The sequence below is a fragment of the Lynx rufus genome, unplaced genomic scaffold (genome assembly GCF_022079265.1).
Source record: "Lynx rufus isolate CCGP_SWC_20201006 ecotype Redwood Valley unplaced genomic scaffold, mLynRuf1.p SCAF_8, whole genome shotgun sequence".
Classification (NCBI taxonomy): domain Eukaryota; kingdom Metazoa; phylum Chordata; class Mammalia; order Carnivora; family Felidae; genus Lynx; species Lynx rufus.
This window is the reverse complement of record NW_025814896.1, coordinates 74650824-74665494: the sequence shown is the minus strand read 5'-3', so window position 1 is coordinate 74665494 and position 14671 is coordinate 74650824. Positions and strand designations below refer to the sequence as shown.

The window sequence follows — 14671 nt, the reverse complement described above, 5'->3', positions numbered from 1 at the left end:
GGCAGAGAGACAGACAGACAGACAGAATCTGAAGCAGGCTCCGGGCTCTGAGCTGTCAGTACAAAGCCCAACGTGGAGCTCAAACTCACGAACAATGAAACCATAACCTGAGCTGAAGTTAGATGCTCAACTGACTGAGCCACCCAGGTGCTCCTCTTTTCTTTTTTTTTTTTTTTAAGTTTATTTATTTTGAGAACGAGAAAGCATGTGCACAAGTGGGAGAGGAGAAGAGATGGGGGGACAGAGGATCTGAAGCAGGCCTCACACTGACAGCAGATAGCATGATGTGGGGCTCAAACTCACAAACCGTGAGACCATGACCTGAGCTGAAGTCAGATGCTTAGAGGACTGAGCCACCTAGGCACCACCCAAGTTTTCATTTCTCTTGATTATATACCTTGGAGTAGAATTGCTGGGTCATATGGCACTTCTGTGTTTAATCTCTTGAGGAATTGCCAGATTATTTCCCAAAGGAGATGTACCATTTTGCATTTCCATTAATACTGTATGAGGGTTATAGTTTCTCCATATCCTCACCAACACTGTTTATTGATCTGTTTTATTATAACCATCCTTGTACATGTGAAGTCATTATCTCATCTTGGTTTTGACTTGCATTTCTCTGGCGGTTTACAATGTTGAGCATATTTCCATGTATTTACTGGCTATTAGTAGATTTTCTTTGGATAGACTTCAAATCCTTTGCCAATTTAAAAATTAATGTTGTTGGTCTTTCTATTGAGTTGTAAGAATTCTTTACATATTCTAGATACAAGTCCCTTACCAGTTACATGCTTTGCAAATACATTCTTTTATTCTGTGGATTTTCTTTCACTTTCTTGATATCCTTTGAAACATGAAAGTTTTTAATTTTGATAAAGTTCTATTTGTTTTTGTCTTTTGTCACTTGTGTTTTTGATGTCATATATAAGAAGATGTTGGCTAACCCAAGTTTGAAGATTTACTCCTATGTGTATTCCTAAGAATTTAATGGTTTTAATTTTTACATTTAGGTCTATACTCTGTTTTGAGTTAATTTTTATTTATAGTATGAGGAAAGGAAGGGGTCCAGTTTATTAACTTGTTTGCATATAGATATCCAGTTGTCCCAGTACCATTGGTTGAAATGGCTATTCTTCCCCCTATTGACTTGTCTTGGCACCATTATTGAACATGAAGGTCTTGTAAGCAATGTTTAAAAATTATATTTTGTCCTGAAAGCATTGGAGAATATTTTAAAGGATTGTAAGTAGGGAAATGATTCAGTGTGTGAGTTAAGAGTCTACTTTTATCAACAAGACAAAGGTTGTAAACTAAGGTTGACAGACTAAGGTTGTAAACGGAATTAACATTTAGGAATGCAGTTAGCTTCTGCACCCCCAAAATACTTTATCTTTCATTCAGATTATTTCTGTGCATTGGTTTCTATATTTTCCTTAAGCAGCTCTTAAATTCCCCTAGTACTTTTGATAATAATTGTGAACTTTATCCCTTTTTTGTTTGTTTTTTGCTGGGTGGGAGCCTGTGTGGCTTGGTTCTTCTGTTAGATATTTTAGAGTATTTTATACTAAGCTGGAATTTGTACTGATGACCTAAGTCCTTTTGTATTGAATTTTTATTTTTAAACAGAAAGTTAGAAATATCCTCTGGAAAACTGGCCAGATTTGCAGATGGCTCTGCTGTAGTACAGGTAAAAAGTCCAGATTTAAAAATTTTCATCTTAAAAATGGTTATGGAGACTGGTACTGTCTTTACAGCATCATATAACTTCTTAGAATTGTGGTATTGGAAATTAATGCAGACCATTTCTAGTTTCAGAACCATTCCAGAGAAGTAGGGAGTCAGAAGGCTGGGTATATTAAATGACCTTTAAGATGTGTTCCAAACTTAGGGTTCTGTTTTATTCTGTTAATATATTCTGTAATGCTTTTCTAGAGAATGTGATTTTACTTTTTTCTTTTAATAGTAATAATTGAGAAATCTTTATATATATCCTAAATTTCTTCATAAGAAGTAGAAAATATGATTGGATGTGGTTAAGCTATCAGTAAGCCTCTTGTTTTAGTTCTATTGCTTTTGCAAAGCTCAGCAACTGTTATAAAACAGATCATGATCTTGTAGAAAGGATCAAGATTGGACTAGTTGTGATTATTTTCATTATCATGGTGTCTTGGGATAACTGTTCTCTTGTATTGAACTGGAGCAAGGATTCATTCAGTCACTACTTATATGTTAATGTCTGATTTTTAAGGAATTTGCCAGTGTTGTTGTTTATGTTTAAGTCAGGTGACACTGCAGTGATGGTCACAGCAGTCAGTAAAACAAAACCTTCACCTTCCCAGTTCATGCCTTTGGTGGTAAGTATTTGCTGATTTATTTAAACAGTAATATGGCACAAATGTAGAATTTGCAATATTTTTGTCTAGTGTCTAGTGAGTGCACAATGTAAACTTTGCACAGTAAAGGATTTTCCTTAGTTGATACTGAGTCATTATGACTGATTCCTTCATAACCAATTCTCGTATTAGTAGTAAGCATACTTCAGAACGTCCAGGTTGACAACAGTGAAGTGCATTAATACTTTGATGCTGAATAGCAATGAATTCATTGCTTTCATAGGTTTCCCTTCAGTATGAGTCTGCAAGTATGTTTGGTGAAGAGTAAAGAGTTCTTTAGGAGTTTATGGCTTCCTTCTATTATGAAAAGGGGAATGCAGTTTTATTGAACAGAGTTGATATAAAAAAGGGAATGTTTAATTTGAGTAGAATAAGCCACTGTGGGAAGTAGTGAGGCTACATAGTCCTCTCACTGCTAAGTGGAGGGCTTTTTAAAAATCAATTTACTGAAATACTTGTATCAGCTTTCACTTCCCAAAGACATACAAAACACTAAAAGTAAATAAAATATTCTCCATTCTTAATCTGGACCATACTGTTAGCAACCTCAGGAGAATTAGTATCTGAATAGTGGTTCTTGGGAAATAGTTGCCATAAAAAGGAGTTAAATAAACTTCATTTTTTTTTTCATAACTACTTCAGGTTGACTATAGACAGAAGGCTGCTGCAGCAGGTAGAATTCCCACAAACTATCTTAGAAGAGAGATTGGATCTTCTGATAAAGAAATTCTTACAAGTCGAGTAATAGGTAAGATATTAATACAGAGACATTAACTCTCTCTGATATGCTTGTGTTAGCCTTTCTTCTGTCTATATTCTACAGTTCCCTTAAATGTTCTTCCATTAAGTTAACACTGCCTGAGGTTATTTACTTTCATGTGGGGTCTATGAAAGAAAAAATTTTGTTTATTCACTACTGAATCCTGGGTACTTGGTATACCACCTGGCACAAAATGAGCATTCAGTAAATACAGGTCGATGGAATGAATGAATCTCTGTTGACAATATAAATTCCGTGGCTCATGCCTCTACTGCTCTAGTATTTTTCATTTTCATATTCAGCATAGTAATTCCTGAAAGCATTATATTCAACTACTGAAATGTGCCTGCAATCTTTCAAATCTTTGACATCTTTAAATATTGTGGGATCATTTGAGTTTATAGCTCTGCTACAACAGAAATTGTTAGTTTGTGTATATGTATATGCATTCTTCTGACACAAAATACCTCGAAAGATTTTCTTTTGGTCTGTTATTGGCCTTAAGTCTCTTTCCTCTGCTTATATATGTAACTGATGCCTTTGGAACAGAAATGAAAAGTTGCTCCCCAATTTTAGACTTGTGTGCTCCAGCCCTGCTAGTTTTTTGTTATTAGGGCATGGTATAGATTAATTGAAGCACTCACATTTATCCATGACCCTCTCAGTAAGTCAGTCCAAGGGGATTTTTTTTTTTAACATCTGAACAGCTACCTATATTATTTTCCAGCCTGGTGTTTAATAGAGTGAAAAGGTTGAATTATAAAGCAACTTTTGTCAGTACTATTTACTTTTCTTTTTCTTTTGGCAGATCGTTCAATTAGACCTCTCTTTCCAGCTGGCTACTTTTATGATACACAGGTAGATTCTGTTTTACGTTTGTTTCCAGATTGATCAAAAATTACGTAATGAATCTCTATAATACTACTTAGGCTAAATATTAAAGAACAAAATAAGAATTTTTTGTCATGCTATTTTACATTTTTTTTAAAAAACATACCAATAATTTTAAAAATTAGTATTAATCTGATGTCAATTTGAATTGATACCGAATTATGAGTAGGAGTTAGCCAACCTAGGAGTGTGGAGGAAGCATTCTGAGCAGATGGGGGGGAAGCACAAAAGCTCTGATGAAGGAAACAGGGTTTAGAGCAAAAGTTTATAGCAATTAAGGAGGTCGGGGACAGATCAGGCTGGGGCCTGAAAGTCAGATTAGTGTCAGAGGCTAGGACAATCACTGCAACTAGTTTTTATTACCTATTTTTATTGGGTCCTCTTCTACTTTATTATATTTTAATATTTTGTGAATATTACTCTCTCTGAATAATGACCCATTAATTTACTTTAATTAACTTTTATTTATTTGACAAAAATAAATATGCCTTTGCAAGGATGCCTCAAGAAGTTTTCTCTCTTTTAAGTTGTTTTCTTAAGTATATGACATAGGCGTATTATTGCAGTGTAATAATAAAGTAATTCACTCATTTGTTTTCTATATGCTTGTTAATAGAAAACAGTATTTTTATGTAATAGAAATAGCTAACATTTACTAAATATTTTCAACATGCCCAGTATTGTAAATGCTTTACAAATAATATTACCTTTAACTTACAGAATATCTTTTAGGGAGGTGCTATTATCTTTCCCTTTTAAATATAAGGAACTTTTTGAGGCTTAAGTAATTTGCCATAGTCAAGCATGTAGTTAAATGATAGCCAGAAATAAGGGTTTGACTATAAAGTCCATATTTTTAACCACATGGTGATCCTTTATTTTAGTTCAAGATGTTAACAAAAATGATAATCCTCCTAAATCAAGTAGATTTTTTTTTAAGTGCTTTAAATTTTTCCCCTTGTACCAGGTACTTTGTAATCTGTTAGCAGTAGATGGTGTTAATGAACCTGATGTTCTAGCAATTAATGGTGGTAAGTTTAAAAATCGAGATTAAAATTATCACCTTTTTTTAAAGGTATGAAATAATTTTATTTCAGCTCTTATTTTTTTTTCTTTGTTTTTGTTAAGCTTCTGTAGCCCTCTCATTATCAGATATTCCTTGGAATGGACCTATTGGTAAGTTAGGATTTGAAAATAAGAAACATGTTTTTTACTAGTGAGCATGCTATAGCAAGGGCATAGATTTACTGGCTCTGTAAATCTCATAGGGAGTTTAGTTAGATGACCATCTAAGATTCCTTTTTGAGATATTTTCATCCTTGAGTTTTATTTCTGATAGCAATAAGTTATAGTGTTAGAGACTTTTATGTTCCTAGATACTTTGACTTCTTAGTTGCCTCCTCTGTTTAAGGACTTTTTGCGGGGGAATAGGAAATTATTAGAGTACATAGTCTTTCAGGATAAAACAACATGTTTAGAACTTAATGACTCTTAAAAGTTGTATTCATGCAATATAAAAAAGACTCATCAAGTAAGTAATTTTTGAATATCCTAAATGCCAGATACTAAGGTAAAAACTGAAGGAATAAAGGCAGACTAGGCACAATTCTTGCTTTCAATGTAAGCAGGGGAAACAATTATTTATAAACAGCATTATAAAAGTATAGTAAAAATGGTAAGAAAATGATAGAAAAGGGTGGGTTTAGTTTTGTGAAGTCAGGTTGTCAAGGAGGGCTTTTCAGAGTACTCACCATTAAAGCTGAACCTTAGTAGGAACAGATGGTAAGCATTTGCCTTGGAGAAAGTACAGTCTAGCCCAAGAAAAGAGCATGAGCATAATCACAGAGGTATGGAAGAAATAGTGTATTTGAGCAATTCAGAGTGCTCCAGTGAGGCCAGAAGGTAAGGTGGGGTAGGATGTTCTGTGGGCCTTAAATACCATGGTAGAAATATGGATTTTATTGTAGTCACAATTAAAGATAGGGATTGAAGCTATCACTGAAATAATGTCTTGAAAACTGAGTTTTTATTGCACAACTGCCTGTATTTTGAATATCTTAGGGGCCGTCCGAATAGGAATGATTGATGGAGAGTGTGTTGTTAATCCAACACGGAAAGAAATGTCTTCCAGTACTTTAAATCTAGTGGTTGCTGGAGCACCTAAAAGTCAAATTGGTAAGTAGTTTACTACATTTGTTCTGGATTTCACTTAGAAATTTTGGCTCCTTAAAAATGCATTTGTATACTTCTGTGTATTTGTTTTGTCAATTAGCCATAAAGATTTTTGTTCTATTTTATTGCTGCCCTATTATGGTAGTGCTCTTGCTACATATCAAACAATACCTAGAATTATAGAATGTTGTACAAGTTTAATTGAAATCTACAAAAATTTTTATTTTCCACGACAGTTCTGGTAATTATTTTTAGACTAAAAAGCTAGTCTAAAAATTGAATTTCTAAATCTGGTAATAAATTGTTTTATTAGTTTAAATATGTTAATTTAGCTAATTCATCATTCAAAACCTGTTTAATGTCCTCTGAAAAAGAGGTGACCTATTTCTAGTAGGTAGAAAACTAATGAAGAAATGCACTGACCATAGGTTACCCTCGCTCCTCGTAACAAAAATGTCATAATTGTATGAATGAAAAGTGGCATAGTTCTGTTGAAGGAGAATTGGCTTCCACAGTCAAAATAACCTGTGCTTGAAACCCAACAGCTGCCTCACAGTTAACTGTGTAACCTTGGACAAATTAATTAAGGTCTCATATCAGTGTATTCTGTGTGATATTTGATATCTGGGACTTTCTGACATGGGATCTTCTGATGTGGAAATATTTTGATGAAATGTAAACTACTGAGCTTTTATTACTTTTTTGTACAATTAACATATGAAATACCTCATTTCCAGCTTCTTTTGGAATACTGGTCAGTAATGGAGATGGAATCTGGTACTATATGGTAGATAAAACACATATAATAGGAGTTGTATGTTATCTACATATTAGAGATTGTGTTGGTAAAATAAATAACAAGTGGGTCCATGACACTTATAGTGGCTCTATGAGATCTTAAGAAATCTGGATTCCTTTCAGTTTTCTGCCCTGCTATCCTCAAGTGGTGGCCCTTATTTCATGCTTATGAACTGGCTACTGGAGCTCTGACCAACTAAGCTGATTTGTAGGCAAGAGGAAGGAAAAAAGAGGGGAATAACAAAAAGGTGTATGCCAACTGAGTAAGTCACCTTCCCTTTCAAGGAGCTTTCCTAGAGCCCCGACATAGCAGTTTTCACCTACATCACACTAAGGCAGAACTGTAACACATGACTGCATCCTTGACTATAGGGGAAGCAAGGAAATGTTTTGGATTCTACCTCCAGAAGGTGAGATTCATACTGTAGGGAACTATTACAATGTAGAGAGAACATTGCAAAGATTTGGGGAAGCCATGAATAACAGATGACTCTTACATACTTGAACATCTCAGAAGGGGCCTTGAGCAAAGTGTTGGTTTACTGTCTAAAGTTTACTTGATCTGAATCTGAAATTTTTTTTGCTTAAAAATAGTTTTACAAGTGAACAAGTAGTGTTCATTACTTAGTAAATTATTTTTTTATAGGGTTGTTGTGAAGATTAGAGTCAGGATTTGTAAAGTACCTAACATAATATCTAGTACCTAGTAGGCATACCGTTCATACCTGCTGTTATCATTCAGACACAGAAATTAACTTGATTCAAAATTTATATCATATAAATGGTCACATATATAGTCATATATATAGCCTCTACCTACTTTGGACTTTGAACTCCTCTAATTTTATGTAGATGTTGGAGGAATGAACTGGGGATCTTTATTGCATCTATGGCATGCTGTAGAAACCTCACAGGCAACCTTCTACTTTTTCTTCTTACCTCTTGCTCTCTAGATGGATTGCTCTCTTGCAGTCTAGAGACTGAAGAAACCATCAGTAGGTTATCTTGAGTAACTAGGAGACTGAAAGTGATTCAGAAGCAACCTCCTAAAGGACTGGTTTCAGAAATTACCAGCCTCCATTTTATGTCTTTTGCCATCACTGTCTCCATGAAGATATTCAGCCAGTTCTCTACTTTGATAACGATGCACCAGATACACATTTTACTTCATGTTTCATGTGTTAAAGTTAATATTGGGCCCAAGTCATGGAACTTCTGGGATACAAAAATACAGAAAAGTAATTACTTACTGCCATTCCATTATTTAAAAATTTAGTAATCCAAATCTTTAAAGCATGACCTTATAGGGGAAGAATAATTTCTTTGTGCTTTTAGCTGCCAGATGACTTCAGCAGCCATCATTCTACACGTTCTGCTTGTGTTCAACTGGTACACTTAATATCACTGATCTTTCTACATGTGCTAGGATATAATTTAGGAAAAAGTATACCAGTAACAATTTTTAAGGAATTTATATCTAGAATTCATAGTTTTAAACTAATCTCAAAAATCTTCAACTGCTGAAAATGGTTAACAGTTTAGAGTAAGCATTTAGACAAGCTATTTTTGTGTAAATTTTTAGCCTCTATGGCAGTGCTGTCCAGTAGAACTCTGCAATTAAGTAAATGTTTTATATTTGAATATGTGGCAACTGAGCATTTGAAATGTGGCTAGAATGGCTAAGGAACTGGATTTCAAATTTTATATAATTTTAATTTATTTAAATGCAAATAATTATATGGAACTAATAACTGCCATATTGGACAGCATGGGTCTATAGATACAAAACTGTAAGGAATTTTCTTATCAAGTATTTTTTAAAATGAATTGCTTTGAAGTTTAGTGAAAACAAAGTTTGAGGAATATTAATTTTCTTTTTTTTGTTGTTAGGGAGCTTTATTCTCATGTTTATTTTACTAAAAGCTCACATTGTGCTTGAAATATCCCATCTACTGTTTATCATGTTATTTTTTTCAATATATGAAATTTATTGTCAAATTGGTTTCCATACAACACCCAGTGCTCATCCCAAAAGGTGCCCTCCTCAATACCCATCACCCACCCCCCATCAACCCTCAGTTTGTTCTCAGTTTTTAAGAGTCTCTTATGCTTTGGCTCTCTCCCACTCTAACCTCTTTTTTTTTTTTTCCTTCCCCTCCCCCATGGGTTTCTGTTAAGTTTCTCAGGATCCACATAAGAGTGAAACCATATGGTATCTGTCTTTCTCTGTATGACTTATTTCACTTAGCATCACACTCTCCAGTTCCATCCACGTTGCTACAAAGGGCCATATTTCATTCTTTCTCATTGCCACGTAGTACTCCATTGTGTATATAAACCACAATTTTTTTATCCATTCATCAGTTGATGGACATTTAGGCTGTTTCCATAATTTGGCTATTGTTGAGAGTGCTGCTATAAACATTGGGGTACAAGTGCCCCTATGCATCAGTACTCCTGTATCCCTTGGGTAAATTCCTAGCAGTGCTATTGCTGAGTCATAGGGTAGGTCTATTTTTAATTTTTTGAGGAAACTCCACACTGTTTTCCAGAGCGGCTGTACCAGTTTGCATTCCCACCAACAGTGCAAGAGGGTTCCCGTTTCTCCACATCCTCTCCAGCATCTATAGTCTCCTGATTTGTTCATTTTGGCCACTCTGACTGGCGTGAGGTGATATCTGAGTGTGGTTTTGATTTGTATTTCCCTGATGAGGAGCGACGTTGAGCATCTTTTCATGTGCCTGTTGGCCATTGGATGTCTTCTTTAGAGAAGTGTCTATTCATGTTTTCTGCCCATTTCTTCACTGGGTTATTTGTTTTTCGGGTGTGGAGTTTGGTGAGCTCTTTATAGATTTTGGATACTAGCCCTTTGTCTGATCTGTCATTTGCAAATATCTTTTCCCATTCCGTTGGTTGCCTTTTAGTTTTGTTGGTTGTTTCCTTTGCTGTGCAGAAGCTTTTTATCTTCATAAGGTCCCAGTAGTTCATTTTTGCTTTTAATTCCCTTGCCTTTGGGGATGTGTCAAGTAAGAAATCGCTACGGCTGAGGTCAGAGAGGTCTTTTCCTGCTTTCTCCTCTAGGGTTTTGATGGTTTCCTATCTCACATTCAGGTCCTTTATCCATTTTGAGTTTATTTTTGTGAATGGTGTGAGAAAGTGGTCTAGTTTCAACCTTCTGCATGTTGCTGTCCAGTTCTCCCAGCACTGTTTGTTGAAGAGACTGTCTTTTTTCCATTGGATGTTCTTTTCCTGCTTTGTGAAAGATTAGTTGGCCACACGTTTGTGGGTCTAGTTCTGGGGTTTCTATTGTATTCCACTGGTCTATGTGTCTGTTTTTGTGCCATTAATTTTCTTTATTATATTCTTCCTTTCATATTCTTTTAAATGAATTTATTGAGGTATAATTTACATTTGTCAAATACATTTTTAAAAATCTTCAGTTCAGGGGCACCTGGCTTGCTCAGTCGGTTAAGCGTCTGACTTTGGCTCAGGTCATAATCTCATGGTTTGTGGGTTCGAGCCCTACGTTGGGCTCTGTGCTGACAGCCCAGCACCTGGAGTCTGCTTGCGATTCTGTATCAACCTTTCTCTCTGCCCCTTCCCTGCTCATGCTCTGTCTCTCTCTGTCTCTCAAAAATAAATGTTAAAAAAAAAAAACAAAAATCCTTCAGTTCAAATTAATCTGAAAAGTGAGAGAGGATGTCATGGGAATACTGATGAGAAGAATATAACCATTTCAGTGTCATGGTGACAGAAAAGCTGCTTCATATCTCAAGGGAAGTATTGAAACTTTACCTTGCTTTACCCTCCCCCATTTGTAATATAACTGTTTTAATATTCCTCTACATTTAGAACCACAACAGGCTGTTACAATTTTTTCTTTTGCTTCAGCCATCAAACATAATTTAGAAAACTCAAGAGGAGAAAGAAAGTGTATTTACCTACATTTTTGCTTAACAGGTACTTTTCTTCCTGATATTCCATGGTTTCTTTATTGTTTCTGTTTAGAGAACTTCTGTTAGCCATTCTTTTAGGGGAGGGCTGCCAGTGACAAATTTTCTTAGTTCTCCTTCATTTAAGAGTATCAGTTCATTTCTAAATATTCATTCCTTCATTTATTTATTTCATAAATATTTTCACTGGGTATGGGATCCTGGGTTGACAGTTCTTTTCTTTCAGCACCTAAAAAATATTATGCCACTTCCTTCTGGCCTCCATGGTTTCTAATGATAAATCTAGTGTTATTTGAATTGCTTTTCCCATACGGGTAAGGTGTTGTTTTTCTCTGGCTGGTTTCAAGATTTTTTTTCTTTGTCTTTGATTTTCAGAAGTTTAATTATGATATGTTTTTCTTTGGGTTACCCTATATAGGGTTTACTCAGCTTCTCGAATCTGTAGGTTTATGTCACTGCCAAATCTGGGGACTTTCCAGCTATTATTTTTCCAGTACTTTTCAGCCTGCCATCTTTAGCCTCTCTTTCCAGATTTCAGATGACACAAATGTTAGGGTTTTTTTGTTTTGTTTTTGTTTTTTTTTAATTTTATTTTTTATTTTTTTAAATTTACATCCAATTAGCAGATAGTGCAACAATGATTTCAGGAGTAGATTCTTTAGTGCCCCTTACCCATTTAGCCCATTCCCCTCCCACAACCCCTCCAGTAACCCTGTTTCTTCTCCATATTTATGAGTCTCTTCTGTTTTGTCCCCCTCCCTGTTTTTATATTATTTTTGTTTCCCTTCCGTTATGTTCATCTGTTTTGTCTCAAAGTCCTCATATGAGTGAAGTCGTATGATTTTTGTCTATCACTGACTAATTTCACTTAGCATAATATGCTCCAGTTCCATCCACGTAGTTGCAAATGGCAAGATTTCATTCTTTTTGATTGCCGAGCAATACTCCATTGTATATATATACCACATCTTTATCCATTCATCCATCAATGGACATTTGGGCTCTTTCCATACTTTGACTATTGTTGATAGTGCTGCTATAAACATGAGGGTGCATGTGTCCCTTCGAAACAGCACACCTATATCCCTTGGATAAATGCCTAGTAGTGCAATTGCTGGGTCGTAGGGTAGTTCTGTTTTTAGTTTTTTGAGGAACCTCCATACTGTTTTCCAGGATGGCTGCACCAGCTTGTATTCCCAAAAAATGTTAGGTTTTTAACGTTTTAGTTTCACAGGTCTCCTTCAACTGACTGATGGAATTCCAACATACAAAGCACATAAGATTTTTTTTCATTCTAGATTATAACTAGAAGCTTTACAAGTGACCTTAATGACAACATGATGTAATTAAACATATTAGATGTGATAATTACTATCATATCTTTGCATTACAGGATCTTTGACTTGGTACAAATGGAGAAGTGCCAGGAATGACACACAAGCAGGCCAGAGTCTGTCAGCCTAGCAGAAACCAAAGCCAAACCCAAATAGCAGATTTTAGCTAGATACCATGCTAGAAGCACTGCTTGGGGTTTCTTCTGCTTTACACAGGAGTTTTACTATTACAAAACCATAAACAGCCTTTTTATGGTAATAGCTACTGTCCTCTAGTTGGCTTACTTGAAACAGTATCACTTCAAAAGATTTTCACCCACCTGTGCAAGCAGTAGACAATGTGACAATGACAAAATTAAGTAGGAGGTCACAGCAAATAGTTGTTAAACAGGAAACATTTATTGGATATCTACTATGCTGTTGTTTTTAAATTTCATTTTAACTATATATTAAAAGTAAATGTAGCTGTATGCTTTAAAAAGTGGAATTTTATGGTATTTGAATTATAGCTCAGAACTTATTTAAAAAGAAGTATGCATAATTCGTTTCACTTGTTATGAGAAGTCCCTTATTAAATTAAAGGAAAATGTAAACCTAATTTCAGATATTAAGTTTTCTTTATTCATTGCTGTTTACATTTTGGAAGTATGTTGATTTTAAGGGAAGAAATTTAAACGGTAGATATACTATTAATAAAATTGATCTGTAGTATTTATGTCATGTATACATGTATGTATACATGTCATATACATGCATGTCATATGTAGCACTGACAATGCTATACTGGTAAAAGATTCAATGACAGTCTTTTTTTTCCCCCTTTAAATAGTTATGATGGAAGCCTCTGCAGAGAACATTTTACAACAGGACTTTTGCCATGCTGTTAAAGTGGGGGTAAAATATACCCAACAAATAATTCAGGGCATCCAGCAGTTGGTAAAAGAAATTGGTGTTACCAAGAGGACACCTCAGAAGTTATTTACCCCTTCACCAGAGATTGTGGAACACACTCATAAGTAAGAATATCTGTACAAAAGAAAATTTGAAATTGTTACCAGATTTAATTTCCTCTCAGAAAAAAACTTCTCATGGAAGCATTGTCTATGCATTACTAACATGGTACCCTTCTATTTTAAAAGTGAGTGCCAGGGGCACCTGAGTGCCTTAGTCAGTTGAGTGTCTAACTCTTGATTTCAGCTCAGGTCATGATTCTCAGGGTTGTGGGATTGAACCCTATGTCAGGCTCCATGCTTTGCTTAAGATTCTCTCTCTCCCTCTGCCCCTCTCCCCAGTTTGTGTACTCTTAACCGCCCCACCCCCCAAATTAAGAGTGCCATAAGTATCAGTCATTAATGCCTTAAAAGGGATAAACCCACTTCCCTCTTTAAGGGCCTAAGCTTGAATCCCAAATGCAAGGGGGAGGGAATTTATTGGTTATGATTCATATAATCCACATAACTCTGTGTCAAAAAGTAAAAAGAAAGTATAGGATATCTATCCAAGGAAATTGCTGAGGTTCTTGAAAAGAAATCGAGTTTGAAAAAAAAAAAAAAAAGTATGACCATCTCTTTATGCCCAGTGCTTACAGCAGTGCCGGTACATAGGCAAGCACTGAGTAAATATAAATGAAATCACCAGAAAAAGTATTTCATTTTACTTCAAATAAATTGAAAAAGTTAATATTTCCATTAGTATCAATCTCATAGCCATCAGTGAGAGAGTAAAGAGATGTAAACTGTCCCCAACAAAACAGTTGCCTGCAATAACAGCCAACATAGACAGAATAGAAAAAAGCAAGAAGTTAAAAGAGAGTGTTTCGGGAGAGAGACTTTGTGTGTAAGAAAAAAATCTAAGTTGAAATAAATTGAACAATTAAGAAAAAGGGAGGGCATAGCACCATGTGTGAGTGATTTCCCTGACAGGTGGGGAGAAAGAAATTTGTGTATCATTATAAACAGTAAACAGAGGAGCTGTGTTAAAGAATAATAAATACATATTTTTAAATTCTCTATGAAATGCTTATTAAGTATTTTAGCTTACTATTAAATATTTGTTTTGTTTATAATAGACACTGCCTCATGTTTCTAAGTATTTTTATTCTGACATTTATTTTGTGCTTCAAATAGACTCGCCATGGAAAGACTCTACGCAGTTTTTACTGATTATGAACATGATAAAGTAGGTGTACCCGAAATTTGTCTTCTTGTTCTGGGAATTCTTTTTTGTCATAATTCACATAATCTTATTTATGAATGTTAGTCCTATTTTTATTAAAAATCTCTAAACAGCTAAGTAAATAGAAGCATAGCAATTTGCTTCTCCATTCTCCTTTTGTTGATTAATGCAAATTTTAGGGAAGTGTGCAAA

The 14671-nt window shown here is 35.0% G+C and overlaps 1 protein-coding gene across 2 annotated transcripts in view; it reads left to right on the top strand.

Moving 5' to 3' along the window:
* Positions 1-14671, top strand: part of PNPT1 (polyribonucleotide nucleotidyltransferase 1) — a 48571-nt gene that overhangs the window by 5506 nt on the left and 28394 nt on the right. Inside the window, exons 2-10 of one of the 2 annotated variants that reach the window (XM_047068829.1) lie at positions 1630-1690; positions 2283-2357; positions 3039-3144; positions 3965-4014; positions 5015-5078; positions 5176-5223; positions 6109-6222; positions 13134-13320; positions 14431-14482. In XM_047068829.1, coding sequence (XP_046924785.1) covers positions 1630-1690; positions 2283-2357; positions 3039-3144; positions 3965-4014; positions 5015-5078; positions 5176-5223; positions 6109-6222; positions 13134-13320; positions 14431-14482 — 757 coding nt within the window. Of the gene's footprint in view, positions 1-1629; positions 1691-2251; positions 2358-3038; positions 3145-3964; positions 4015-5014; positions 5079-5175; positions 5224-6108; positions 6223-13133; positions 13321-14430; positions 14483-14671 lie in introns of those variants that run through there. The other variant, XM_047068830.1, reaches the window with a different exon arrangement.